Source organism: Salmo salar, chromosome ssa09 (genome assembly GCF_905237065.1).
Source record: "Salmo salar chromosome ssa09, Ssal_v3.1, whole genome shotgun sequence".
NCBI lineage: Eukaryota > Metazoa > Chordata > Actinopteri > Salmoniformes > Salmonidae > Salmo > Salmo salar.
The window spans coordinates 87,840,793-87,868,135 of record NC_059450.1 but is presented as its reverse complement, the minus strand read 5'-3'; the positions used below and the strand labels follow the sequence as shown (position 1 = coordinate 87,868,135).

General features: G+C 44.4%; 2 protein-coding genes across 3 annotated transcripts in view; both read left to right on the top strand.

Annotated features, from left to right (window-relative positions):
- The window catches only part of LOC106612163 (cohesin subunit SA-2), a 34,277-nt gene extending 25,294 nt beyond the window's left edge, over nucleotides 1-8,983 (top strand). Inside the window, exons 31-33 of one of the 2 annotated variants that reach the window (XM_045724165.1) lie at nucleotides 1,824-1,901; nucleotides 5,727-7,795; nucleotides 8,445-8,983. In XM_045724165.1, the coding sequence (XP_045580121.1) occupies nucleotides 1,824-1,901; nucleotides 5,727-5,750 (102 nt within the window). In that variant the 3' untranslated portion in view covers nucleotides 5,751-7,795; nucleotides 8,445-8,983. Of the gene's footprint in view, nucleotides 1-1,823; nucleotides 1,902-5,726; nucleotides 7,829-8,444 lie in introns of both variants that reach the window. The other variant, XM_014213099.2, reaches the window with a different exon arrangement.
- Nucleotides 8,984-16,705: 7,722 nt separating this feature from the next.
- Nucleotides 16,706-27,343, top strand: part of LOC106612232 (ephrin-B1) — a 148,623-nt gene continuing 137,985 nt past the window's right edge. The window contains exon 1 of the mRNA XM_045724164.1: nucleotides 16,706-17,754. Within this exon, the coding sequence (XP_045580120.1) occupies nucleotides 17,636-17,754 (119 nt within the window). The 5' untranslated portion in view covers nucleotides 16,706-17,635. The remainder of the gene's footprint in view (nucleotides 17,755-27,343) is intronic.

Here is a 27,343-nt window from a genome sequence, read left to right as displayed (position 1 = left end):
TCCAGCGAATTATGTGGGGATCCACAAAGATCTGTCAAGAAACACTAAATATTAACATGTGTCGGTCCCATGTTTCATGAGCTGAAATAAAAGATCCCAGATATTTTCCATATACTCTGAAAGCTTATTTCTCTTAAGTTGTGCAGAATTTGGTATACATCCCTGTTAGTGATCATTTCTCCTTTGCAAAGATAATCCATCCACCTGACAGATGTGGCTTTTCAAGAAGCTGATTAAACGGTGTGATCGTTACAGGTGCACCTTGTGCTGGGGAAAATAAAAGGCCATTAAAAAATGTGCAGTTTTGTCACACAACATAATGCCACGATCTCTCAGGTTTTGAGGGAGCGTGCTATTGGCATGCTGACTGTAGGAATGTCCACCAGAGCTGTTGCCAGACAATTGAATGTTAATTTCTCTACCATAAGCCGCCTCCACACTACAAACAACTTTCACAATCCTAACATTGCTAAACCTCTCACGTTAAACGACCATCTTTCCTGTAGTTTATTTGGTCTTGCCAACTTAGTGGTGCGCACATTAAACAATGTGGTACAGACGGGGGTCACACATTACAAGAGGATTGTCGATACCATACTGTCTCGCAAAAACAATGTGATGTGGTTAGATTTAACATAGCTACAAGGAGCTGTAGCTTGAAGCAGCCTCAAATGTTTTTAACATTCACGCTGGCCACACAGTTGAAATACTGTATCTTGCCAACATTTTGAATCGATTAACGTTGCTTGTGAACTTCAGACCTAAAACAATTTGAAGCTTAGATTAAAGGCAAGTACAAACGCATGCTAGTAGTAGTCGGTGCTCCTTCTCAAGAGTCGACACATTCTGGGTGACGCGAAACATCGCTGTTGTCTGTGGCTTCTTCTCATTGGATATCGCTGATCACCGTTCTCAAAACATGTCGTTGCACATCTCACACTACAAGAGCATTGCAGATTTTGATCAATCGGGCCAAAATTGTGTAGTGTACACCTGGCTTTAGAGAATTTGGAAGTTGTAATCGACTTCAGTAGGCAAATGCTCACCTTCGATGGCCACTGGTACGCTGGAGAAGTGTGCTCGTCACAGATGAATCCCGGTTTCACCTGTACCGGGCAGATTGCATACAGCGTATATTGCATCGTGTGGGCGAGTGGTTTGCTGATTCAACGTTGTGAACAGAGTGCCCCATGGTGGCGGTGAGGTTATGATATGGGCAGGCATAAGCTACGGACAACAAACACAATTTGCATTTTATCAATGGCACAGAGATACCATGACGAGATCCTGAGGCCCATTGTTGTGCCATTCATCCGCCACCACTTCATGTTTCAGCATGTTAATGCACGGCCCCATGTCACAAGGATCTGTACACAATTCCTGGAAGCTGAAAATGACCCAGTTCTTCCATGACCAGAATGCTCACCAGACGTCACCCATTGAGCATGTTTTGGGATCCACTGCATCGACATGTACGACAGTGTGTTCCAGTTTCCGCCAATATCCATCAACTTCACACAGCAATTGAGGAGGAGTGGGACAACATTCCACAATCAACAGCCTGATCAACTCAATGCGAAGATGTTTTGTGCTGCATGAGGCTAATGGTGGTCACACCAGATACTGACTGGTTTTCTGATCCACGCCCAAACTTTTTTGAATGGTATTTGTGACCAACGGATGCGTGTCTGTATTCCGTCATGCAAAATCATTTATTTCAATATATGAACTAACTCGGTAAGATATTTGAAATTGTTGCATGTCAAGTTTTATTTTTTTGTTCAGTGTATCATGATCACAATCTGTATCTCTCCTTTCTCCAGCCCCCCTCTAAGAACAGGAGAGAAAGATCAGAGCTGAAACCAGACTACTTTGACCCTGGTTCCATCATGGATGAGTCTGTAAGTAACTCTCTTCTCTTATACTCATAAACCATTATTACTTTATAGTAATACTCTTCCTTATACATACACAGCGCTCTAAATTTAACATTTTCATTGGTAATACTGGTGCTCCCAACTTAAAGTTAGGAGCACCTCATGAAATTTAGGAGCACCAGAAGATAAGATTTTCTTTTAATTGATTGAGCTAAAGCCTATGTCTTCTAAAGCACATATTGTTCCCTAGAAACTAATATGTAACGAGCTCCTGGGTGGCGCAGCGCTCAAAACACTGCCCCGCAGTGCTGAGGCACTACTACATACAGCCTGTTCAATCCTAGGCTGTGTCACAAGCAGTGACCGGGAGCCACATAGGTCGGCGCACAATTGGTGTTGTCCGGGGTAGGGGTTTGGCTGCTGGGGTTTTCCTTGGCTCATCGTGCTCTACTGATACCTTGTGACAGGGCTGGGGCACCTGCAAAGCTGACTCTGGTCGTCAGTCGAACAGTGTTTCCTCCGACTCGTTGGTGCGGCTTACATCTGGGTGTAGCGAGCAGTGTGATAAGTAGTAGGCGGTCAGGCGAATCATGTTTGGGAGGACGCATGACCTTCACCTCTCCTGGGCCCATTGAGGAGTTATGAGATGAGTCAAGGGACCTAATTCACAGAGAACAGATATGTACTCTTGTGGCCATACCACCCTGAAAACGCCTGGTTAGTACTGGGACGGGAGACAGCCTGGGAATGCCCGACGCTAAAAATACATTTTAAATAAAACTAAACTGTATTATTGTAAACCTCTCTAGGGGAGGTGGGACGCAATCGTCCCACACTATTCAACAGCCAGTGAAAAATCAGAGCGCCAAATTTAAAACCACAAAATGTCATCATTCAAAGTTCTCAAACATAGGACTATTTTACACCATTTTATAGATACACTTCTCCTGAATCGAACCACGTTGTCCGATTTCCAAAAGGCTTTACAGCGAAAGCAAAACATTAGATTATGTTAGGAGAGTACATAGACACAAATAACCACACAGCCATTTTCCAAGCAACTGGCATGCATCACAAATACCCAAAACGCAGCTAAATGCAGCACTAACCTTTGACGATCTTCATCAGATGACACTCCTAGGACATCATGTTACACAATACATGCATTTCTTGTTCGATCAAGTTCCTATTTATATCTAAAAACAGCATTTTACATCGGAGCGTGACGTTCAGAAAATATTTTGCCTCCAATACTGCCGGTGAATCAGCGCTACAATTTACAAAAATACTCGTCATAAACGTTGATAAAATATTAAACTGTCATTCAAAGAATTATAGATGAACATCTCCTTTATGCTAACGCTGTGAAAGATTTCAAAATAACTTTACTGGGAAAGCACACTTTGCAATAATCTGAGTACTGCGCTCAGAAAGCCGCCATTTTGGAGTCATCTAAAATCATAAATTGCATTAGAAATATTGCCCTTACCTTTGATCTTCATCAGAAGGCACTTCCAGATATCCCAGGTCCACAGTAAATGTTTTGTTCGCTAAAAATCCATAATTTATGTCCAAATAGCTCCTTGTTCGCGCGTTCAGTTCAGCAACTCCAAATGTAGGAAGCGTGCCGAAAAGTAAAAAAAAAAATTATCTATTTACGTTCGTTCAAACATGTCAAATGTTGTAAAGCATCAATCTTTAGGGCCTTTTGAACGTGAAACTTCAGTAATATTCCAACCGGACGGTTCCTGTGTCTTGAAAAACATTTTGGAACACATGAACGCGCGCCAATGAACTGATGGGTCTACAACTTCCCAGCCTTCTTGTTCGGTCTCTGTTCATCACAGACGCCTCAAACAACTTTCTAAAGACTGTTGACGTCTAGTGGAAGCCTTAGGAACTGCAAAATGAACCCTAGCTCACTGTGTGTTCCATTGGCAATGACTTGAAAGGACTACAAGCAGCAGAATTCTCACTTCCTGGTTAGATTCTTCTCAGGTTTTTGCCTGCCATATGAGTTCTGTTATACTCACAGACATCATTCAAACAGTTTTAGAAACTTCAGAGTGTTTTCTATCCAAATCTAATATGCATATTCCAGTTCCTGGGCCCGAGTAGTAGGCCATTTAATTTGGGTACGTTTTTCATCCGGCCGTGAAAATACTGCCCCCTACCCTAGAGGTTTTAAGACATTATTAAAGCTATAATGTTGACACGAATACATGTCATTGAAATTACAAAGTCATTTGTGGAATATTAGGTTTCTACATTGTGTAAAAGCACAGTTTTCCTACTGATAATTGTCTCTTTAAAAATGTCCGGTTTGTGATGCCTACATACAAAAGATCTGTCATTCATTGCTATGATCATAGATCTCCTGAGAAGCCATCCCTTTTCCTTTCTGTGACCCAAAATGTTTGCATATACTGTTAAAGTTACCAGATGGTTAGCTAACTAATGAGGTTACATGACCGAACAAAGATTAAACAAATACTTAACGAAGCGCAAGTAGTTTTAGAACGACCCACGAATCTGCACTCGCTTGTTTCTCTGGGGCATTCGGAAACAATGGAACAGCGTAGATCTATCAATTAAAACATTCTGGTTGCACAGAAAAATATTTGGTAGCACTTTACAGCCCTGGCCATACAGAACACACTACTTTATAGCAGGGTTTAGAACCGGTTCAGGGACAGAAAACCCCATGGAAAATAAAATACTTTTTCAAGAATCAGAACCGGGAACGAATGTGAACTATACTGTTCTGGAACATTACTGTTATTTTAAAAGCATGAGAACCGGTTAATAACTCAAACTTCTTCCAGTGTCTGCATGCCAGGGACTACCTGCCCCTCCGAAGCGCAGGCTACTGATGTTACAAGCGTGGTTCAGAAATGTTTTAATTAGGGTAATGGATAAATTTTTTTCAGTGCTAGTTAACTATAGTATCCTTATCACGGTTCACATTAGATTTATTAACGACAGTAAGGTAAGACATGTTTTTGCACACAAGCTTGTTAGCTAGCTAGCTCTGGTCCAACGTTAAGCCAACTCAAAGCCACTTCTCTGTGGGCCTAATTCAGATAATGCAGGTCATAACAAGATGCTCAGCACTTCAAGCCTCTTCCTCCACCCTCTCTCTCCTCACCCTCAATTTCAGTTGCATCTAGCACCCGACGGTTCTCTTTCCATCAAGCACGTAAACAACTCACTGAGCTACAGCTTGCCCCCTCCATAGCAAGCTGCTCTATCCGCACTGCGTGATTGGTGGTAATTTGTTGCCCTAAATGTGGTTAAATCTGCCGTTCTGCTCTTGAGCAAGGCATATTCCCCCATTAACTGCTCCCCAGGCGCCTAGGATGTGAATTAAGGCAGCACCTCTCTGATTTGAGTTGTTGGGTTAAATGCGGAATACTGATCCGGTTGAATACATTCCTTTCGCTTTTTCTGGTGGAAACCTGGGAAGTTCTCCACAAGATGATGATGATGATGAAAAGGGGTGGGGTCTAGTGACGCAGCCAGCATGCATAAGATGCAAACTAACGCCGCATAGGCTACTGAAACTTTGTCCCACACGGTAGGAAAACAAAAAGCTAAAACAAGGAAATGAATCTCTTGGGTAAACAATTTTCCCTAGAGCCAATCAAATGCTTAATTTCTACTCGGATCAAATCAAATACAAGCACTGACAGCTAGCGCTACATTCAAACACAGTCCAATACTGAAGTTCTCCAGACTTCCCGTAGTCAAGGTGAGATCTGAAAGTGCGGTTCAGCCTCACTAGTAAAACCTAAGATGTTGTTGCTAAGTGCTTTTACAGATGTGTAATGACACCTTTTCTCTCTGCAGGTCCTTGGAGTGTCCATGTTTTAAACTGGTATTTGTAGACGAAGAGGAGAGGCATAGTGTATTTATGGAGACGTTAAGCTGCAGATCAGAAGTCTTCTCTGGTTTATCCTCCATGGTCTAACACACAGTGTTGCTCGCTCAGAGGGGACTGAATGAAAACAAAATACTTTTTATAATCCTTGGGTAAGCTTTCACCTTTCAGTTAGTGGCAAACCAGTTCCAAACCTAGAATAATCCTCCAGACGATTAGTCTGAAGGAAGTTCTATAATTCTAGAACGTTTTATTTTTCTTCCAAATGGAGATGGAATGAGTTGTAAGATAACCTTTTAGTTTTTTGAAATGTCTTCTAACCCTGTCTCTATGCTAGTATAGTGAATGACCCGGTGCGGTGTAGTTGTTTAGAAACAGATTATTAGTAGGAAAGGTAGCTAGCTGTGGTAGTAGTGGATGGACATGGTCTTTATGCTATTTTCAGTTTTTTACTTTTCCTTTCCTCCATGTTGGACTGTCAGTAGAATCTGTTGGTTCTGTGGTTGTGACGGCGACTGCTGGTGGTTCAGTTGGTAACCTGTTGAGTAGATCAGCTGTAAGAGTCATGGATGCAGCAACACACATCCAACCGTTTTCCAAGTGCAGATTCCTTCATATGAAACGAGTAGAAATAAAGCCACACTGTTGTACATCCTTCAGTATAGTTTCTTGCAACGTTTGGACCAGAAGGTCTGTCCGTCATATCCAACCCTGTGTGTGGGTAGTGTTTCTATTCCGTGGTTGTTGAATACAGTCTGACTGAGGACCCCGTAGTTGCTGTGAAGAGGCCCAGGGTGCGTCTCAAAAGTGGTGCACTATATAGGGAATAGGGTACCATTTGGGACGAAGACCCAGTGTTTAACAAGGAACTAGGCTGTCGCACAAGTCCTGAAGCTTACCCAAAGATTTGGATCCTCCCTATCTGAAGAAACAACTCTCCCGACGGACAGCGAGGCGATTTTTCTCTCTGGTAGTGCCACCACTGTGCTGAGTCGGAGACAAGCAAGCAGCATGTTAATAGACAGAAAATACATTTCTCCAGAAAATCCAGCATATTTAGGGTTGAAATGGCTCTCTAAATTTTAAATAAAGTTATATATGAATCGGTGCTGATTTTATAACTGTGCTTTTTTAAATTAAAATGTTCAACATAAGTTAAGGTTTCATAAATGTGTAAAACTGTTTAAAATGGAAAGCATGTGTAGTCATGCGGCGAGGAAGATTTTTACGTTTGTATTTTTGTTTTTCTTCGTCTTTATGATGTTTTGGGGTTTCTACCTTTTTTTTGTTTTCCTACGTGTAAATTAGTTTGGATAAGACTCATTATGAAAAAAATAAATGTGACTTGTGAAATATCAGCTTTAAGGTTTTCAACATCATGAGTAATAATAATGTCCTGTTGCGAAACTCCACCATATAAAACTGTATAGAGAACTTAAAGCCAGTCATTATAATCCTATAGAAAGGTTGTTTTCATCCCAAATGGCACCCTGGTGCCCTCACCAGGACAAATATTCCCTATGGGCTCTGGTCAAAAGTAGTGCACTATATAGGGAATAGGGTGCCATTTGGGACAGTTCTCAACAGCAGCAGCACTCTGGCAGCTAGACAAAGCTTACATGTGACATGAACTATTATGTCATCCATAAGTTTTAATTAAATGTTTTGTCTACTGAGGGTAAATCTATCTACTTTGTAATCATTCCATGCCTCGGCCTTAAACATGCAGTAGTGGAAGGAAATCAACTGCCCTGTCCAATAAACTGCCCCATAGAAACAGTATTGCTAGAATATAATTGCTCTGGTTTAAGTGTAGATTTTTTTCTCCCCCACTCTAGTAATTATATGCCTATACCTCTAGGCACCTGTGTATATCTGATAGGAATGGATAAGTAAGGTGTATCCAATTTGGCTTTATCCCAACTAGTTTTATCAGGGAGAAGGTGAAACTACTACCCATCAAATCACTGCAGATTTACACTAGCACCTAGGGGTTAGGGCTGGGGTAGCCCCGGGAAGCCTAGGGGTTAGGGCTGGGGTAGCCCCGGGAAGCCTAGGGGTTAGGGCTGGGGTATCCCCGGGAAGCCTAGGGGTTAGGGCTGGGGTAGCCCCGGAAAGCCTAGGGGTTAGGGCTGGGGTAGCCCCGGAAAGCCTAGGGGTTAGGGCTGGGGTAGCCCCGGGAAGCCTAGGGGTTAGGGCTGGGGTAGCCCCGGGAAGCCTAGGGGTTAGGGCTGGGGTAGCCCCGGGAAGCCTAGGGGTTAGGGCTGGGGTAGCCCCGGGAAGCCTAGGGGTTAGGGCTGGGGTAGCCCCGGAAAGCCTAGGGGTTAGGGCTGGGGTAGCCCCGGAAAGCCTAGGGCTGGGGTAGCCCCGGAAAGCCTAGGGGTGGGGTAGCCCCGGAAAGCCTAGGGCTGGGGTAGCCCCGGAAAGCCTAGGGCTGGGGTAGCCCCGGAAAGCCTAGGGCTGGGGTAGCCCCGGAAAGCCTAGGGGTGGGGTAGCCCCGGAAAGCCTAGGGGTTAGGGCTGGGGTAGCCCCGGAAAGCCTAGGGGTGGGGTAGCCCCGGAAAGCCTAGGGCTGGGGTAGCCCCGGAAAGCCTAGGGCTGGGGTAGCCCCGGAAAGCCTAGGGCTGGGGTAGCCCCGGAAAGCCTAGGGCTGGGGTAGCCCCGGAAAGCCTAGGGGTTAGGGCTGAGGTAGCCCCGGAAAGCTTCTGTAGACTACATTTGGAAGGATGGCCTCGTGAGACTAGAGTTTAGGGTGTTAGGGGTCGTTTCTGGACAGGTCCTAAATCGTTTTCTCTTACTAATCTTCTTCCATGTCAGGTAGCCATGAAAGGTGATTATTGGGGTTGTTATAACAACAGAAAACAGATGGTCCAGATGTGATGTCGATGAAGTAGATACAGGCAGCCTGTGTGTTTTACCTAATTATTATTATTATTATATGTAAGTAAATATTTTGGAGTAAAAATGACTGTGGCTTTTGTTTTGTCACTTACTACCACTACATTGGTATAGTTTCTTTATTTGAGCCTTCTTGTATATAAAACAAACATCAAGCTTTATTTTCATTTGTTGTGTTTTTCCTTTTTGGCCATTTTATGTATGTTGAATTTCCTCATATAATATACACACACTTCTGTGCTGTTTGTTCCCCATCCTATTGCCACTCCCTCTCAGATTTGTACTTGCCTGGAGACAGTCACTTTTTGAATAAAAGTAAACCAACTCAACATGAATGATGTGATCTATGTAAGCAGTTTGCGTTGTTTGAGTATATTTAACCACAGCTATTCATCGCCACAAGAGGGTGGTGTCTCCTCAGAAATGAGAGGACCCTATTCCCTACACTACTTCTGGCCAGAGCCCCATGCACTATATAGGCAATAGGGTGATATAGCTGGTGTGTTCCTGTTCATGGGTTGATCCGCCTGTTTTTTGCCTTTAAGTGTATGTGCCTAGCTACTCAACAGTGTAGATTCACAAGCAGAAAATCAAAAGCGCTAATTTCCCACTTTTGATATTCTAACTACTGTGTCATTCCATGTAGCGCTCCCATCTTTCTACATCGTGCTACTCCTGTGTTTGTCAATCTCCTACCTATAGTTACAAGTTATGCAGAGCACAGCTCCCCCGTGCTCGGAGCTATCCGTTTGTCTGTCGAGAGGGTTGGGGGCGATGGAGTCGATGGCTGTTATCATAAAAGAGAGTCTGGCAGGAGATGAAAGGCTGTGGAGGCCTCTATATTAGACAGAGCTGAAGAGAACCTCAGATCAATGGCTGCTCGTTAGAATGGTGCAGGGAACGAGGGAAGGGGTGAATGAAAGAGGGATGAAGGGAAGGGATCCATTCAGCACTATTCACTATGGCTGCTGCCTGTGATCTGGTGAATGGTGCAGGGAAGGAAAGAGGGGATGAAGGGAAGGGATCCATTCAGCACTATTCACTATGGCTGCTGCCTGTGATCTGGTGAATGGTGCAGGGAAGGAAAGGGGGATGAAGGGAAGGGTTCCCATCTATACGGTATTTGTCTGAAAGATCTGGAGAGGTCTATCCTCACATCAGACTTCGCTCTCTCGTCATCCCTCCTTTCAGAATGACAAAGTACCGCTGTGTAGGGAAACTAAAAGGGTTCCTTTCTCAGCCCTGAACTTTCTCAAACACGTGGTGCATGTCCGTGATCCCTGTCAGTGCCCTTCTCTAGTGTGTGTGTGTACGTGAACGTCTATAATCAGTCTCACTGCCCTGCTCTGGTGCTTGTTGAGAGGGTCAGGGCTGAGGGGTTAAATCCCAGCCTGGCAGTTCCTCCAGCTGCAGAGGCCAGAGATATGGCTTATATTTACTCCTAATAATCTCATGGGCCCCCCCGCTGCATACCAAATGGCACCCTGTTCCCTATTTAGTGCACTACTTTTGACGAGGGCCCAAAGGCACTATATAGGTCAGGAGTGCCATTTGGGAGACACACCTTCAGACCATAAATCTGAAGCCTGGTCAGTGGACTTCAGTGGATGCTGTGCAGGTCATGGGAGGTCTGAACTGGGTTAAGTGTGGGTCAGTTGGAATAACAACAGCCTGACAGTTACTCTCTGTTCTATTCCCGGAAATAACACTTTAATGTGCATCACCTTTCTGTAATTTCATGGATTTACAATCAGTTAGGGTTAAAATAAAGCCTGTAACATTTGGTCTGTAGGCTGCACCTGAAAGGGTTAAATCCATAGGATTCTAATTCCCTGGTTAAATCATTCATGAAGTAATCAGTTGTAATCTCGCTGGTGTTGTCAGCGCAGAGAAAAGAGAATAATCATTCACTAGTCTCTTCTCTGGCCTCAGACAGGCTGGCAGACAAGTATGGAAAGTAGCTTATAAAGTAATTTTCTAACAATAAAAAATTAGAACAAGCATAAAGACCTGTCACGGATTTGAAAATTTAAAGTTTGTGGATCAGAGCAGACGTGGAGGTGAAAGTTAAATCTAAGAATCAATGCATTTCTGTTCATTATAGAGAGGTGGTTTTACTGAGTCTGAAGACAAGCAGGAAGAGGTCAGGGATTCCACTGTATGTCTGTTCTTAGAAAATCCCACCGTGGGATACCGGTGGTGTGTTCAATCCACTCCTGTCTGTCATTGTCCCCTGTGTTAACGGAGAGCTAGAGCGATGGAAGGTGTGGTGAACAACTGACTACCTGTCATTGTCCCCTGTGTTGACAGAGAGCTAGAGCGATGGAAGGTGTGGTGAACAACTGACTACCTGTCATTGTCCCCTGTGTTGACGGAGAGCTAGAGCGATGGAAGGTGTGGTGAACGACTGACTACCTGTCATTGTCCCCTGTGTTGACAGAGAGCTAGAGCGATGGAAGGTGTGGTGAACAACTGACTACCTGTCATTGTCCCCTGTGTTGACAGAGAGCTAGAGCGATGGAAGGTGTGGTGAACGACTGACTACCTGTCATTGTCCCCTGTGTTGACAGAGAGCTAGAGCGATGGAAGGTGTGGTGAACAACTGACTACCTGTCATTGTCCCCTGTGTTGACAGAGAGCTAGAGCGATGGAAGGTGTGGTGAACAACTGACTACCTGTCATTGTCCCCTGTGTTGACAGAGAGCTAGAGCGATGGAAGGTGTGGTGAACAACTGACTACCTGTCATTGTCCCCTGTGTTGACAGAGAGCTAGAGCGATGGAAGGTGTGGTGAACGACTGACTACCTGTCATTGTCCCCTGTGTTGACAGAGAGCTAGAGCGATGGAAGGTGTGGTGAACAACTGACTACCTGTCATTGTCCCCTGTGTTGACAGAGAGCTAGAGCGATGGAAGGTGTGGTGAACGACTGACTACCCCTGTCATTGTCCCCTGTGTTGACTGAGAGCTAGAGCGATGGAAGGTGTGGTGAACAACTGACTACCTGTCATTGTCCCCTGTGTTGACAGAGCTAGAGCGATGGAAGGTGTGGTGAACGACTGACTGAACTAGTGATAGAGATGTTGTAGTTGGTAAATGAGTGAAACTGGCATTAGCTACTTTTCTCCTCCTTGTGTAAGGCTGGCAGATAGACTAGTGTGTGGATGGATCCTGTCACCAGAACAGGCCTAGGTGAGATTTTAAGTCCAGGAGAGGCTTAGGTGAAGCACAGGGGGTAGAGGTCAGGGCTTGAACTAAGGTCAGACCCCCCTACACTCACAGAGGAGGGGGAGGAGTTGACCCAGGGCATGTGGGAGTGGAGGAGGACAGGAGGGTAAGGTCACAGCTTGGATATAGGTTCCTCTCAGAGAACTGCTGCTTTGTGTAGACCAGTGGTGGGCAAACTGTTTGGCTTGAGGGCTTTCAAAATTCTACAGAGGACTGCACAGATTTGTTTTTGACTGATTTGTTTGTCAAAATCAATTTGCGGCCATAAAAAGGGCCGTTATTTGAAAATATATAGGTCCATTATAATTTATATAAATATATAGGTCCATTATAATGGATACTTGTCTAGTTTTAGACATTTAAGTGTGGCCTGGAGTTTAACTTTTTTTTACCCAAAATAATAAAGTTATTTGAACCTAAGAGAGCCCTTCATCTTTTGCTTCTTATTAAAACCTCACATTTAGAGTCCCTGGGTGTGTTTTGTGTTCTGTCCCGGCGTGACATCAGTGAGACAGGCAGTGACAGTGACACGTTAATCCAGGGACTCAGGACTGTGACCTGACAGCTGATGGGAACAAGTGGGTTCAGACAGCTAAGATACCGCTCTCTCTCTCTCCGACACAAACACACACCCCTCCGTCCCTCTGTCTTCTGCTGAAACCTCTCTCTCTCTCTCTCGCACTCTCACTCACTAACCCCAATCTAAAATGTGAGTGTGACCTAGCGACAGACAGTAGCCTGAGTGAATTAGCAACAGACAGTAGCCTGAGTGAATTAGCGACAGACAGCAGTAGCCTGAGTGACTTAGTGACAGACAGTAAGTAGCCCAAGTGACCTAACAACAGACAGTAAGTAGGCCGAGTGACCTAACAACAGACAGTAAGTAGCCCGAGTGACCTAACGACAGTAAGTATCCTTCTCATTTTACTGAGTCAGAGAAAACTATAGTACCACCCTCAAAAATTAACCTATTCATATTTGCTGTAGGAAATGAATCAGACAGCCTCCTCTCTATCTGATCTCACATCAATGTGTTTTACACAAACTAATGTCCCTCCTTTGCTGGCTTCATGGCCTGAAGGATTGATCCCATTCTAGAGGAAGACTCTCACTCTTCCTCTTCCTCTATTCCTCTATTTGACTCTTATTGAGTGAGAGTCTTCCTCTAGAAGACCTCAGGCCTGAGTGAGTCTTCCTCTAGAATGGGATCAATCCTTCAGGCCATGAAGCCAGCAAAGGAGGGACATTAGTTTGTGTAAAACACATTGATGTGAGATCAGATAGAGAGGAGGCTGTCTGATTCATTTCCTACAGCAAATATGAATCGGTTAATTTTTTAGGGTGGTACTATAGTTTTCTCTGACTCAGTAAAATGAAAAGGATACTTCCTGAAGAAATTATGAGTGAGTCTGTGAGAGAGGACTTCAGACTTTTTCTAAACAGGAAGTGGTTTAATTTGACTCTTATTGTGGCTGTGGTGAAATAGAAGCTGAATGAATCACCGTAGCAACAATTTCAGAGCCTCATAACCCCAGGATAACAACTGTGTGTGTGTGTGTGTGTGTGTGTGTGTGTGTGTGTTCCTCTCCAGTTGTTAATGTGTGTGTGGTATTGATTGCAGCTAGAAGGGGAGAGTCACAAGTCGGCCACATCCTACCCATTATCCTCTCCTCTAGATAACGAGGGGTTGACCATTTGATCCTCCGCATTTCGAGAGGCTCCACTCACACGTCCGTCTGTCTGTCCTGTCCTGTCTGATGAAGGCCATTGTTGTCGAAACGTCAAGCTTTAACCAAGTAGTAAGAGTTGCTAACCAAGAGTTTTTAATAATGAGCGATTCTCTCAGGCTACTTTTCCTGATGTTAATGTAATTTATGGCTGCTCCTCTTGAACCACTTGAAGCGATCTGTCTACTCCAGTCTTGAGCAGAATGATGATTAGCAAACAACTTTCTACAACACAGCTTGTATTGCACAAACCAATATGACTACGAGCAGCGTTGCAACGTGAAGAACAGTGCGTTACCTGTAAGACATCAACCTTCTATACAGGCTACGGAGACTGGCCAGTGACAGCTGGGATAGGTTTTTTCAGAGGAATAGGCAAAGCAATAAACTAGAATATCTTCACTCTGGTACTGCTGACCTCATGCCTTGGCCACTTCTCTGCAGTGATGATGTCATAGTTTGTGTTATCTGAGTGTCAATGGGTGTTAATGGGTGGTATCCGAATGTCAATGGGTGTTGATGGGTGTTATCCGAGTGTTAATGAGTGTACATGGGTGCTAATGGGTGTTAATCCGGGTGTTTTCTGAGTGTTAATGAGTGTACATGAGTGTTAATGGTTGCTTCCTGAGTGTTTATGAGTGTACATGAGTGTTAATGGGTGTTATCCGAGTGTTATCCGGGTGTTAATGGGTGTTTTCTGAGTGTTAATGAGTGTTAATGGGTGTTTTCTGAGTGTTAATGGGTGTTTTCTGAGTGTTAATGAGTGTACATGAGTGTTAATGGGTGTTATCCGAGTGTTAATGGGTGTTATCCGAGTGTTAATGGGTGTTATCCGAGTGTTAATGGGTGTTATCCGAGTGTTAATGGGTGTTATCCGAGTGTTAATGGGTGTTTTCTGAGTGTTCATGGGTGTTATCCGGGTGTTTTCTGAGTGTTAATGAGTGTACATGAGTGTTAATGGGTGTTATCCGAGTGTTAATGGGTGTTATCCGAGTGTTAATGGGTGTTATCCGAGTGTTAATGGGTGTTATCCGAGTGTTAATGGGTGTTTTCCGAGTGTTAATGGGTGTTTTCTGTGTTAATGGGTGTTATCCGGGTGTTTTCTGAGTGTTAATGAGTGTACATGAGTGTTAATGGGTGTTATCCGAGTGTTAATGGGTGTTATCCGAGTGTTAATGGGTGTTATCCGAGTGTTAATGGGTGTTTTCCGAGTGTTAATGGGTGTTTTCTGAGTGTTAATGGGTGTTATCCGGGTGTTTTCTGAGTGTTAATGAGTGTACATGAGTGTTAATGGGTGTTATCCGAGTGTTAATGGGTGTTATCCGAGTGTTAATGGGTGTTATCCGAGTGTTAATGGGTGTTATCCGAGTGTTAATGGGTGTTTTCCGAGTGTTAATGGGTGTTTTCTGTGTTAATGGGTGTTATCCGGGTGTTTTCTGAGTGTTAATGAGTGTACATGAGTGTTAATGGGTGTTATCCGAGTGTTAATGGGTGTTATCCGAGTGTTAATGGGTGTTATCCGAGTGTTAATGGGTGTTTTCCGAGTGTTAATGGGTGTTTTCTGAGTGTTAATGGGTGTTATCCGGTGTTAATGAGTGTACATGAGTGTTAATGGGTGTTATCCGAGTGTTAATGGGTGTTATCCGAGTGTTAATGGGTGTTTTCTGAGTGTTAATGAGTGTACATGAGTGTTAATGGGTGTTTTCCGAGTGTTAATGGGTGTTTTCCGAGTGTTAATGGGTGTTTTCCGAGTGTTAATGGGTGTTTTCTGTGTTAATGGGTGTTATCCGGGTGTTTTCTGAGTGTTAATGAGTGTACATGAGTGTTAATGGGTGTTATCCGAGTGTTAATGGGTGTTATCCGAGTGTTAATGGGTGTTTTCTGAGTGTTAATGGGTGTTTTCTGAGTGTTAATGAGTGTTGAGGAACCGCAGACTTCTGTTCATGTGGACCAGGTCTGTGTCCCAAACTTCAGCCTATTCCCTTCATAGAGCGCTACATTTGACCAGCGTCCATAGGGAGTTAGGAACAGCAGGGTGCCGTTGGGAACGCATCCAGTGGTCAACAGGGTGCCGTTGGGGACCCATCCAGTGGTCAACAGGGTGCCGTTGGGGACCCATCCAGTGGTCAACAGGGTGCCGTTGGGGACCCATCCAGTGGTCAAAGGTCCTCTTGTTCCAGCCCTGCTGTGAATTTGATTTGCCCCTCTGTAGAAGACCTACAATACAAATCTATGGAGTCTAGCTCCAGTATACAATGACTAATTCCCCAAACATATGATCATGTACCTGTAAATGCCTGCTATCTTTCTGCTCTCGTGTTAGTCTGTTGTCTTCTGGTGATCTATTGATTGATCTCTCCTCAACCGTTAGGGGGCAATGTTGATTATACAAATGCATGAGCTCAAACCTATAGTGAACACACACAGGAGGCACAGATATGGGCATGATCAATTAAGTGTCCAGCATTTCTTCCTCAACATCAATGGATCCTCAACTACATTCAGCCGCAGACCAATGTTCTTCTTGAGTGGATGGTCAGGGGGCCGAACATGACTGCAAATTGACCACAAGAAACACAAAACAGATATATTTGACTAAAACATAATCATTTCAAACCTTGCTTACATTTGTATATGATCACATATAGCTCTTTTAGCCATATGAATACTTTGGAACAGATAGTTTTTTTCTCAGAAAACTTGGGGGCTGCAGCCCGCCAGTTAGGTAACACTGTTCCTATTGTGTATAACAATAGGTTCCCATGAAGTTGGACTGATGCCTAGACTGAGATTCAGGGGATCAATTCACACCACTCTTTTTGAATAAAACATGCTTGAAATAGCCTGAAGATTTTAAAATAATTTTTATTCTACAAATGTTTCCCTATGTGATTTCTAATGGATAAATCATCGCATTAGCCAACATGTTTACTTTTGCTATGTTCACACACATTTATTTTAAAGGGGAGTTTTAAATGGCTTTCAGAGCTAAGGAACTGGGGTAATGGACCGGAACACACACACACATCGATGCCCGAGTTCCGGACCGAGCAATCTGATTGGTGGCGGCGGATGATATGGTAGGCTGTCTACCGCGCGCCCGGGCATCAGGTTACGGTTTAGCTCAAGGAGAGGCGCAAAGCGGGGGACGTCGGGTTCCAAGCAGTGAACGAGAGAGAGACAGAGAGCAAGTCCTGACCCGTGGTAGACTAGACCACTTCTAACTATGAGTCCCGCGTCTACTAGCCTACTGGACAATAAATAACTCTAGACTCAGGGACAAAGAGGACATTGCTAACGCCCGGCCTACTGCTGCGTGGTGGGCATCCGGGCAGTGCATGCAGGAACACAGGCTCCAGCCCAATTGGACCTCTCACATGTTCTATCTAGGACGAATAGGAAATATTTACTACATTAAGTCACAGCAGTTCCCCTGCTCTGGGGGAAGAGAGGAGAAGGCTGGGATGAGGAGAAGAGACGGATAAAGTGAGTTCTGACTGATGGATGCGTGTTGTCATCTATTCTAGGAAGTAAAGCGACAGATACAGAGAGCGTTGCTGAGTGATGGTATTCATCTGACAAAGGCATCGGCCGTTAGGCTACCCTTCTGACCGCAATAATAGCCTGCAAAGAAACCTCGGCATAGGTTACCTGATCTAACGAGGGACTGGATCGGTGTGACATTAGGGACAAAGACGTGAAGAAAGAACTTCCCCCGTTTCTCAGCTGCAAGTCAACGGTATCACATTGGCTTTCATTCCGCCTTGAACCTCTCAAAACCGTAATTTAGAGCCAACCGCTGTTGACACGAGCGCTTTGCGGACGGTTCAACCAAGGACAGCGGAGGTTTCAACGGGGATCTGAAGACACATCGGACAGAGAGACATGTATCTAACATCGACCTCATATGCACCCGACTGACAAACACACAAGCCACAGAAAAAAGCCGTAGATAGCGGCTACTGCCCCGCCACGCGCACGGCGGGTCCTGTGCTCTCACCGGCTCACTCTATCTCCCGGTTGTGAGAATGGCAGGGGTCGCGTGTTGGAAATGTTACCTCTGGATCTTTATTGTCGTATTTAGGCCGACGTTACCTTCTGACGCCAAATCACTGGAAACGATAATGTGGAGCACTCAGAATGCCAAGTAAGTGTCACATTTAAATTCAATACAGTGTCAGATTTGGCAAATTCGCTTTGTGTGTGAAGGGGAAGTTAAAAACTGTCTTCAAATTCGCTCTTTTCTAATGATGATGACACATCAAGTTGGCACCCACGACGCGCATTGCCCTGAAAACGACATTTCTTACCCAAAGTTTTGTCTTGAGATTGGAGGTGAATCTAGGCCTAGTCTACATGTCAGAAATGCTATTAGAAGTCAGACCAATATGTTATGGATGGCATTGTATATTTGGCACATTCCTTAAAGCTACGATGGGCCTGGAGAAATGTAACCACTCTCAAATTCATAGTCAGAGCTATGGATGCAAGGACTGACCATCCATTATATCAAAATGATAGTATAAACCATGTTTTGAGTCTTGTTTAGTTTGTTTACAAACATTGGCGTAAAAGTAAAACAAGCGTAGGCGGCATGTTGTGTTCTGATGGGGACCGACAGCGGAACTAAACTCAGGAGGCATTTACAAGTTATATTCTTCAAGAATCAATGGACATTAAGATAGACATTAAGATAGCCCGCTAGCCTGGCTAGTGACATTTAGTATTGTCAAATATTGCATGTCACATATATTGGACCCAGGCTAGTAGGAATTGCAGTCTACTAACCCTGCTGGCCAGTGCCGAAAATACATAAATTCCATCCCTGTTTATACATTAAAAAGAATCATGTAGCAACTAAGGATTAAATCTTTAAGACAGCGGTATTCAACCAGGTGGTCAGCGAAAATAGCCTATATGTTTTTAATTGAAATGTTTATGGATATTGCTGGCAACAACATAGTAAACGAATTTTGAATTATATAGCCTACATACAGTAGAAACGAGGAGAATATCTTCTTTCTAATGATGTCAACTTCATTTCTCAACTCCCAATATTAGCAAATTACACCCACTTTGAAAAAGCACCCGCTAGCAGTGAGGGCGGCAAGTAGCCCTCACTTTGTTTTAACCAGCTAAACAGCTGCTTTTAGCGAAAGTGTGCTTGGAGTTACCTTTCTAGCTAATAGGCTATGTTAGAGTTTACACTTCCTCTTCCAATTATAATGTAGGAGGTAAAAATAATGAAAAACTATCCACCAAATCTATTCATTTAAAATGTTGATTACTTCTCCTTGCCTTTTCATTCACCTGATAAGACATTCATTCTTTTTTTTAAGCTAATATATGATTTAGGTTCCTGGGTCAGCGGTTGGTCTGGGAGGGGGTCCCTGGGCAAGAAAGGGTAGAAGACCCCTGCTTTAAGCTATAACAGCGTCCCAGTGTGTGCAGTAATTTCCTCTCCAGCGCTTCAATTTATGGTAGAATGAACAGCGCGCGCAGGCAGCGGAACGAGAAGAGGGGAAAAAAGCCACCGGCGAACGGGTGTCAAGGTGTACTGTAGGCTAGCTCCCAGCTCGCACAATTCACTCAGGGAAATAAAATGTCTCCCCAGTTAGTCTCGAACTCTGAACATGCCCTGGCGAGAGAGAAAGCCTTGCCTGTGCACGCGCTGAGCAAGTTATTGCTGCCTGCGCACACTTTCCTAATTATAGTTTCAGAGAACCGTCTCGAGGCTACTGGCAGTAAAATAATGTGTTCGGGTAATATTTATCACTCACCGACTGAGTCTCTCTCTTTACACCCACATCACATGGCCTGTGTATTGAAATACATTTCTGCAGCTTTTGGTAAATGCGCAAATCAAATCAAATGTATTTTTAAAGCACTTTTTACATCAGCAGATGTCACAAAGTGCTATACAGAAGTACAAAGAAGTACAATGTATTAATTGTTAACATCACAGGTTCATGATTTAGCTTCAGACTCATGACATTCATAATTATAAAGTAGTCCTAACTTATTGTGATTGGAGATGCACCAGCATAACAGTGGGCATTTTTGTGACCACCAATGTCAAGTCTGGTCTTTGGTTAGTGGGTCAGTATCACTGACTGACCTCTACTCTGGCTGACCTCTACTCTGGCTGACCTCTAGTGGCCATTATGTCAATGGGTCAGTATCACTGACTGACCTCTACTCTGGCTGACCTCTAGCATCCATTATGTCAATGGGTCAGTATCACTGGCTGACCTCTACTCTGGCTGACCTCTACTCTGGCTGACCTCTAGTGGCCATTATGTCAATGGGTCAGTATCACTGACTGACCTCTACTCTGGCTGACCTCTAGCATCCATTATGTCAATGGGTCAGTATCACTGACTGACCTCTACTCTGGCTGACCTCTAGCATCCATTATGTCAATGGGTCAGTATCACTGACTGACCTCTACTCTGGCTGACCTCTAGCATCCATTATGTCAATGGGTCAGTATCACTGACTGACCTCTACTCTGGCTGACCTCTAGCGTCCATTATGTCAATGCCAGGGGCAGATGAACAAAACTCCTAATGTTCCTTTTGTCTATTTTCTACTGCTCACCTCACGGCCTATATAGTTCCTCGTCCTCTCCCTCCCCTCTCCTCTCCTCTCTCTGCTAACCTCCATAGATTACAGCTAATGGAATAAATACGGAGAATGTACAGAGCATGCTGAATGCTCGGTTGACCATTGCCAAGCTGACATGCAGCAGGAAACTATATGTTTGTCTCAAATGGCACCCTATTCCCTATATAGTGCACTACCCTATCTTGTGTTTATTAGGTGTCTTTGAGCTGGTGCTTTTATACAATATTCTTTATTTATACAGCTGATTCCATTGAGATTAAACATCTCAGTCGTTCAGGGTGGGCTTCAGTGCTCTGCAATGGACTTATGTACATGAAGAGGACATGCTTGGCTGCTCTGAGAGAGAAAGAGAGAGAGATGTCATTTGGAAAATTGGGTAATGGTTGATCGATGATATTCAAACCTTCAGTACATTCACTTAGTGCTGGGCAATATGGCCAAAATATCATTTCACAATAGTTTTTATATTATGACAGTATTTTATGTTTTTTAATAATAAAAGTTCTACATTTGCTTTATGAGTAGTGAGTGATCCCAGGGTGCTTTATGAGTAGTGAGTGATCCCAGGGTGCTTTATGAGTAGTGAGTGATCCCAGGGTGCTTTATGAGTAGTGAGTGATCCTAGGGTGCTTTATGAGTAGTGAGAGATCCCAGGGTGCTTTATGAGTAGTGAGTGATCGCAGGGTGCTTTATGAGTAGTGAGTGATCCCAGGGTGCTTTATGAGTAGTGAGTGATCCCAGGGTGCTTTATGAGTAGTGAGTGATCCCAGGGTGCTTTATGAGTAGTGAGTGATCCCAGGGTGCTTTATGAGTAGTGAGTGATCCCAGGGTGCTTTATGAGCAGTGAGTGATCCCAGGGTGCTTTATGAGTAGTGAGTGATCCCAGGGTGCTTTATGAGTAGTGAGTGATCCCAGGGTGCTTTATGAGTAGTGAGTGATCCCAGGGTGCTTTATGAGTAGTGAGTGATCCCAGGGTGCTTTATGAGTAGTGAGTGATCCCAGGGTGCTTTATGAGTAGTGAGTGATCCCAGGGGGCTTTATGAGTAGTGAGTGATCCCAGGGTGCTTTATGAGTAGTGAGTGATCCCAGGGTGCTTTATGAGTAGTGAGTGATCCCAGGGTGCTTTATGAGTAGTGAGTGATCCCAGGGTGCTTTATGAGTAGTGAGTGATCCCAGGGTACTTTATGAGTAGTGAGTGATCCTAGGGTGGCAACACATACGTTCTAAATTATTTCAATGGGTCTTTCTCCATTCTGATTGTTTTATACTGTTCAATTCAACTTCAACATAAAAGTTGATTTCATTTGAGATCATTTCCACACTGCCACATAGGGCTGCACGATATGGGCAAAAAATCTAGACGTTATTTTTAACCAAATATTACAAATGCGATTTGACTTGCGATATAGATCAAAACACTTGGGTGAACTGTTGGAATCATGGATATAGAATGATTATTCTAATTAAATAGTTAGAATGTACCCAGTGGGTACAGATGTCAATTCAACATCTATTCCATGTTGGTTCAACGTAATTTCAATGAAATTAAGTGGAAACAACGTTGATTCAACAAGTGTTCCTAGTGGATAATAGCGGGCACATTGAATACAGTTGGTAAATATGACAACAAATAAAAAAGTCAGGGAGGCGTTCATAGAATTAGGAATTAGAATACTAATAGGATTGTTATAGAAGTGTTATTGTGACAGGGTAAGAACCAAAGTGTTGGTCAGTGTTTCCCAGGGGAGTGGGACCCTATAATCTTTGGCTACATTAAAGACGTCCTCTAGTGATTTCTTTACTTTTCCTGTTGAAAAGCAACCCAATATGGTGACCGGTGTATGGGAAAGGAGGGGGTGTATGGGAAAGGAGGGGGTGTATAGGAAGAGGGGGGTGTATGGAGAGATGGGGTGTATGGGAAAAGATGGGGTGTTGGGAAAGGAGGGGATGTATGGGAAAAGAGGGAATGTATGAAAATTAGGGGTTTATGGGAAAATGAGGGGGTGTATGGAAAAGAGGCGGTGTATGGGAAAGGAGGCGGTGTATGGGAAAGGAGGCGGTGTATGGGAAAGGAGGCGGTGTATGGGAAAGGAGGCGGTGTATGGGAAAGGAGGGGGTGTATGGGAAAGGAGGGGGTGTATAGGAAAGGAGGGGGGTGTATGGGAAGAGGGGGTGTGTTAGAAATGTATGGGAAGAGGGGGGTGGGTGTATGGGAAAAGAGGGTGTGTATGGAAAGGAGGGGTGTATGGAAAGGAGGGGGTGTATGGGAAAAGAGGGGGTGTATGGAAAGGAGGGGGTGTATGGGAAAAGAGTATGGGAAAGGAGGGGGTGTATGGGAAAGGAGGGGTTTTGTTAGGAAAGGAGGGTGTATAGGAAAGGAGGGGGTGTATGGGAAGAGGGGGGTGTATGGGAAAAGATGGGGTGTATGGAAAAAGAGAGGGTGTAGGGAAAGGAGGGGATGTATGGGAAGAGGGGGGTGTAGGGAAAGGAGGGTGTGTATGGGAAAAGAGTATGGGAAAGGAGGGGGTGTATGGAAAGGAGGGGGTGTATGGAAAGGAGGGGGTGTATGGGAAAAGAGGGGCTGTATGAAAAGCGAATCAGCTATTGTGCAGATTTGTTGCCACTCAAGACTATTGTATATTATATTGCTAACCATCTACACTGAAGAAAAATATAAATGCAAAATGTAAAGTGTTGGTCCCATGTTCCATGAGCCAAAATAAAAGATCACATAAGGCTTTTGTGCGTATGGAAAAATGATTTCTCTCCATTTTTGTGCACAAATTTGTTTACATCCCTGTCAGTGAAGATTTCTCCTTTGCCAAGATAGTCCATCCACCTGACAGGTGTGGCATATCAACAAGCTGTTTAAACAGCATGGTACACATGTGCAGTTTTTTCACACAACACAATGCCACAGATGTCTCAAGTTTTGAGGGAGCGTGCAGTTTGCATGCTGACTGCAGGAATGTCCACCAGAGCTGTTGCCACATAATTAAATGTCAGTGGCAATAGTGGCATTGTGGTTATGGTACTGACAATGAACACAATTGCATTTTATCAATGGCAATTTGAATGCACAGCGATAACGTGATGAGATCCTGAGGCCCATTGTTGTGCCATTCATCCGCCACCACTTCATGTTTCAGCATGTTAATGCACGGCCCCATGTCACAAGGATCTGTACACAATTCCTGGAAGCTGAAAATGACCCAGTTCTTCCATGGCCAGAATGCTCACCAGACGTCACCCATTGAGCATGTGTGGCATGCTCTGGATCGACGTGTATGGCAGTGTGTTCCAGTTCCTGCCAATATCCATTAACATCGCACAGCCATTGAAAAAGAGTGGGACAACATTTCACAGGCCACAATCAACAGCCTTATGAACTCTATGTGAAGGAGATGTGTCGCACTCCATGAGGCAAATGGTGGTCAGACCTGTTACTGACTGGTTGTCTGATCCACGCCCCTACCTTTCTTTAAAAAGATATCTCTGACCAACAGATGCATATCTGTATTCCCAGTCATGTGAAATTCATAGATTAGGACCTAATGAATTTATTTCAATTGACTGATTTCCTTATATGAACTGTAACTCAGTAAATTCTTTGAAATTGTTTCATGTTGCATTTATATTTTTGTTCAGCGTATAAAAATGGAGTGGCAGATCACATTTAACAAACCAAACATTGAAATACAGACCCACAGCCATACAGACCCACAGCCATACAGACCCACAGCCATGCAGACCCATAGCCATGCAGACCCACAGCCATACAGACCCACAGCCATACAGACCCACAGCCACACAGACCCGTAGCCATGCAGACCCACAGCCATGCAGACCCACAGCCATGCAGACCCACAGCCATGCAGACCCACAGCTATGCAGACCCACATCCATGCAGACCCACAGCCACTACATCCATACAGACCCACAGCCATACAGATCCACAGTCATACAGATTCACAGCCATACAGCCATACAGATCCACAGCCATACAGACCCACAGCCATACAGACCCACAGCCATGCAGACCCACAGCCATGCAGACCCACAGCCATGCAGACCCACAGCCATGCAGACCCACAGCCACACAGCCATACATCCATGCAGCTATACAGCCATACAGATCCAGTCATACAGATTCACAGCGCCATACAGACCCACAGCCATACAGACCCACAGCCATACAGACCCACAGCCATACAGACCCACAGCCATACAGACCAACAGCCATACATCCATACAGCCATACAGATCCACAAATCAAAATCAAATTTATTTGTATAGCCCTTCGTACATCAGCTGATATCTCAAAGTGCTGTACAGAAACCCAGCCTAAAACCCCAAACAGCAAGCAATGCATGTGAAAGAAGCACGGTGGCTAGGAAAAACTCCCTAGGAAAAACTCCCCAGAAAGGCCAAAAACCTAGGAAGAAACCTAGAGAGGAACCAGGCTATGAGGGGTGGCCAGTCCTCTTCTGGCTGTGCAGGGTGGATATTATAACAGAACATGGTCAAGATGTTAAAATGTTCATAAATGACCAGCATGGTCAAATAATAATAATCATAGTAGTTGTCGAGGGTGCAACAAGCACGTCCGGTGAACAGGTCAGGGTTCCATAGCCGCAGGCAGAACAGTTGAAACTGGAGCAGCAGCACGGCCAGGTTGACTGGGGACAGCAAGGAGTCATCATGCCAGGTAGTCCTGAGGCATGGTCCTAGGGCTCAGGTCCTCCGAGAGAAAGACAGAAAGAGAGAATTAGAGAGAGCATATTTAAATTCACACAGGACACCGGATAAGACGAGAAATACTCCAGATGTAACAGACTGACCCTAGCCCCCCGACACATAAACTACTGCAGCATAAATACTGGAGGCTGAGACAGGAGGGATCAGAAGACACTGTGGCCCCATCCGATGATACCCCCGGACAGGGCCAAACAGGCAGGATATAACCCCACCCACTTTGCCAAAGCACAGCCCCCACACCACTAGAGGGATGTCTCCAACCACCAACTTACCGTCCTAAGACAAGGCCAAGTATAGCCCACAACGATCTCCGCCATGGCACAACCCAAGGGGGGGGGCGCCAACCCAGACAGGAAGACCACGTCAGTGACTCAACCCACTCAAGTGACGCACCCCTCCCATGGACGGCATGGAAGAACACCAGTAAGCCAGTGACTCAGCCCCTGTAATAGGGTTGGAGGCAGAGAATCCCAGTGAAAAGAGGGGAACCGGCAAGGCAGAGACAGCAAGGGCGGTTCGTTGCTCCAGCCTTTCCGTTCACCTTCACACTCCTGGGCCAGACTATACTTAATCATAGGACCTACTGAAGAGATGTGTCTTCAGTAAAGACTTAAAGGTTGAGACTGAGTCTGCGTCTCTCACATTGGTAGGCAGACCATTCCATAAAAATGGAGCTCTATAGGAGAAAGCCCTACCTCCAGCCGTTTGCTTAGAAATTCTAGGGACAATTAGGAGGCCTGCGTCTTGTGACCGTAGCGTACGTGTAGGTATGTACGGCAGGACCAAATCGGAAAGATAGGTAGGAGCAAGCCCATGTAATGCTTTGTAGGTTAGCAGTAAAACCTTGAAATCAGCCCTTGCCTTAACAGGAAGCCAGTGTAGGGAGGCTAGCACTGGAGTAATATGATCAAATTTTTTGGTTCTAGTCAGGATTCTAGCAGCCGTATTTAGCACTAACTGAAGTTTGTTTAGTGCTTTATCCGGGTAGCCGGAAAGTAGTGCATTGCAGTAGTCCAGCCTAGAAGTAACAAAAGCATGGATTAATTTTTCTGCGTCATTTTTGGACAGAAAGTTTCTGATTTTTGCAATGTTACGTAGATGGAAAAAAGCTGTCCTTGAAACAGTCTTGATATGTTCTTCAAAAGAGAGATCAGGGTCCAGAGTAACGCCGAGGTCCTTCACAGTTTTATTTGAGACGACTGTACAACCATCCAGATTAATTGTCAGATTCAACAGAAGATCTCTTTGTTTCTTGGGACCTAGAACAAGCATCTCTGTTTAGTCCGAGTTTAAAAGTAGGAAGTTTGCAGCCATCCACTTCTTTATGTCTGAAACACAGGCTTCTAGCGAGGGCAATTTTGGGGCTTCACCATGTTTCATTGAAATGTACAGCTGTGTGTCGTCCGCATAGCAGTGAAAATTAACATTATGTTTTCGAATGACATCCCCAAGAGGTAAAATATACAGTGAAAACAATAGTGGTCCTAAAACGGAACCTTGAGGAACACCGAAATTTACAATTGATTTGTCAGAGGACAAACCATTCACAGAGACAAACTGATATCTTTCCGACAGATAAGATCTAAACCAGGCCAGAACTTGTCCATGTAGACCAATTTGGGTTTCCAATCTCTCCAAAAGAATGTGGTGATCGATGGTATCAAAAGCGGCACTAAGATCTAGGAGCACGAGGACAGATGCAGAGCCTCGGTCTGACGTCATTAAAAGGTAATTTACCACCTTCACAAGTGCAGTCTCAGTGCTATGATGGGGTCTAAAACCAGACTGAAGCGTTTCGTATACATTGTTTGTCTTCAGGAAGGCAGTGAGTTGCTGTGCAACAGCTTTTTCTAAAATTTGAGAGGAATGGAAGATTCGATATAGGCCGATTAGTTTTTTATAATTTCTGGGTCAAGATTCGGCTTTTTCAAGAGAGGCTTTATTACTGCCACTTTTAGTGAGCTTGGTACACATCCGGTGGATAGAGAGCCGTTTATTATGTTCAACATAGGAGGGCCAAGCACAGGAAGCAGCTCTTTCAGTAGTTTAGTTGGAATAGGGTCCAGTATGCAGCTTGAGGGTTTGGAGGCCATGATTATTTTCATCATTGTGTCAAGAGATATAGTACTAAAACACTTTAGTATCTCCCTTGATCCTAGGTCCTGGCAGAGTTGAGTAGACTCAGGACAATGGAGCTTTGGAGGAATACCCAGATTTAAAGAGGAGTCCGTAATTTGCTTTCTAATGATCATGATCTTTTCCTCAAAGTTCATAAATGTATTACTGCTGAAGTGAAAGCCATCCTCCATTTGCGAATGCTGCTTATTAGTTAGCTTTGCGACAGTATCAAA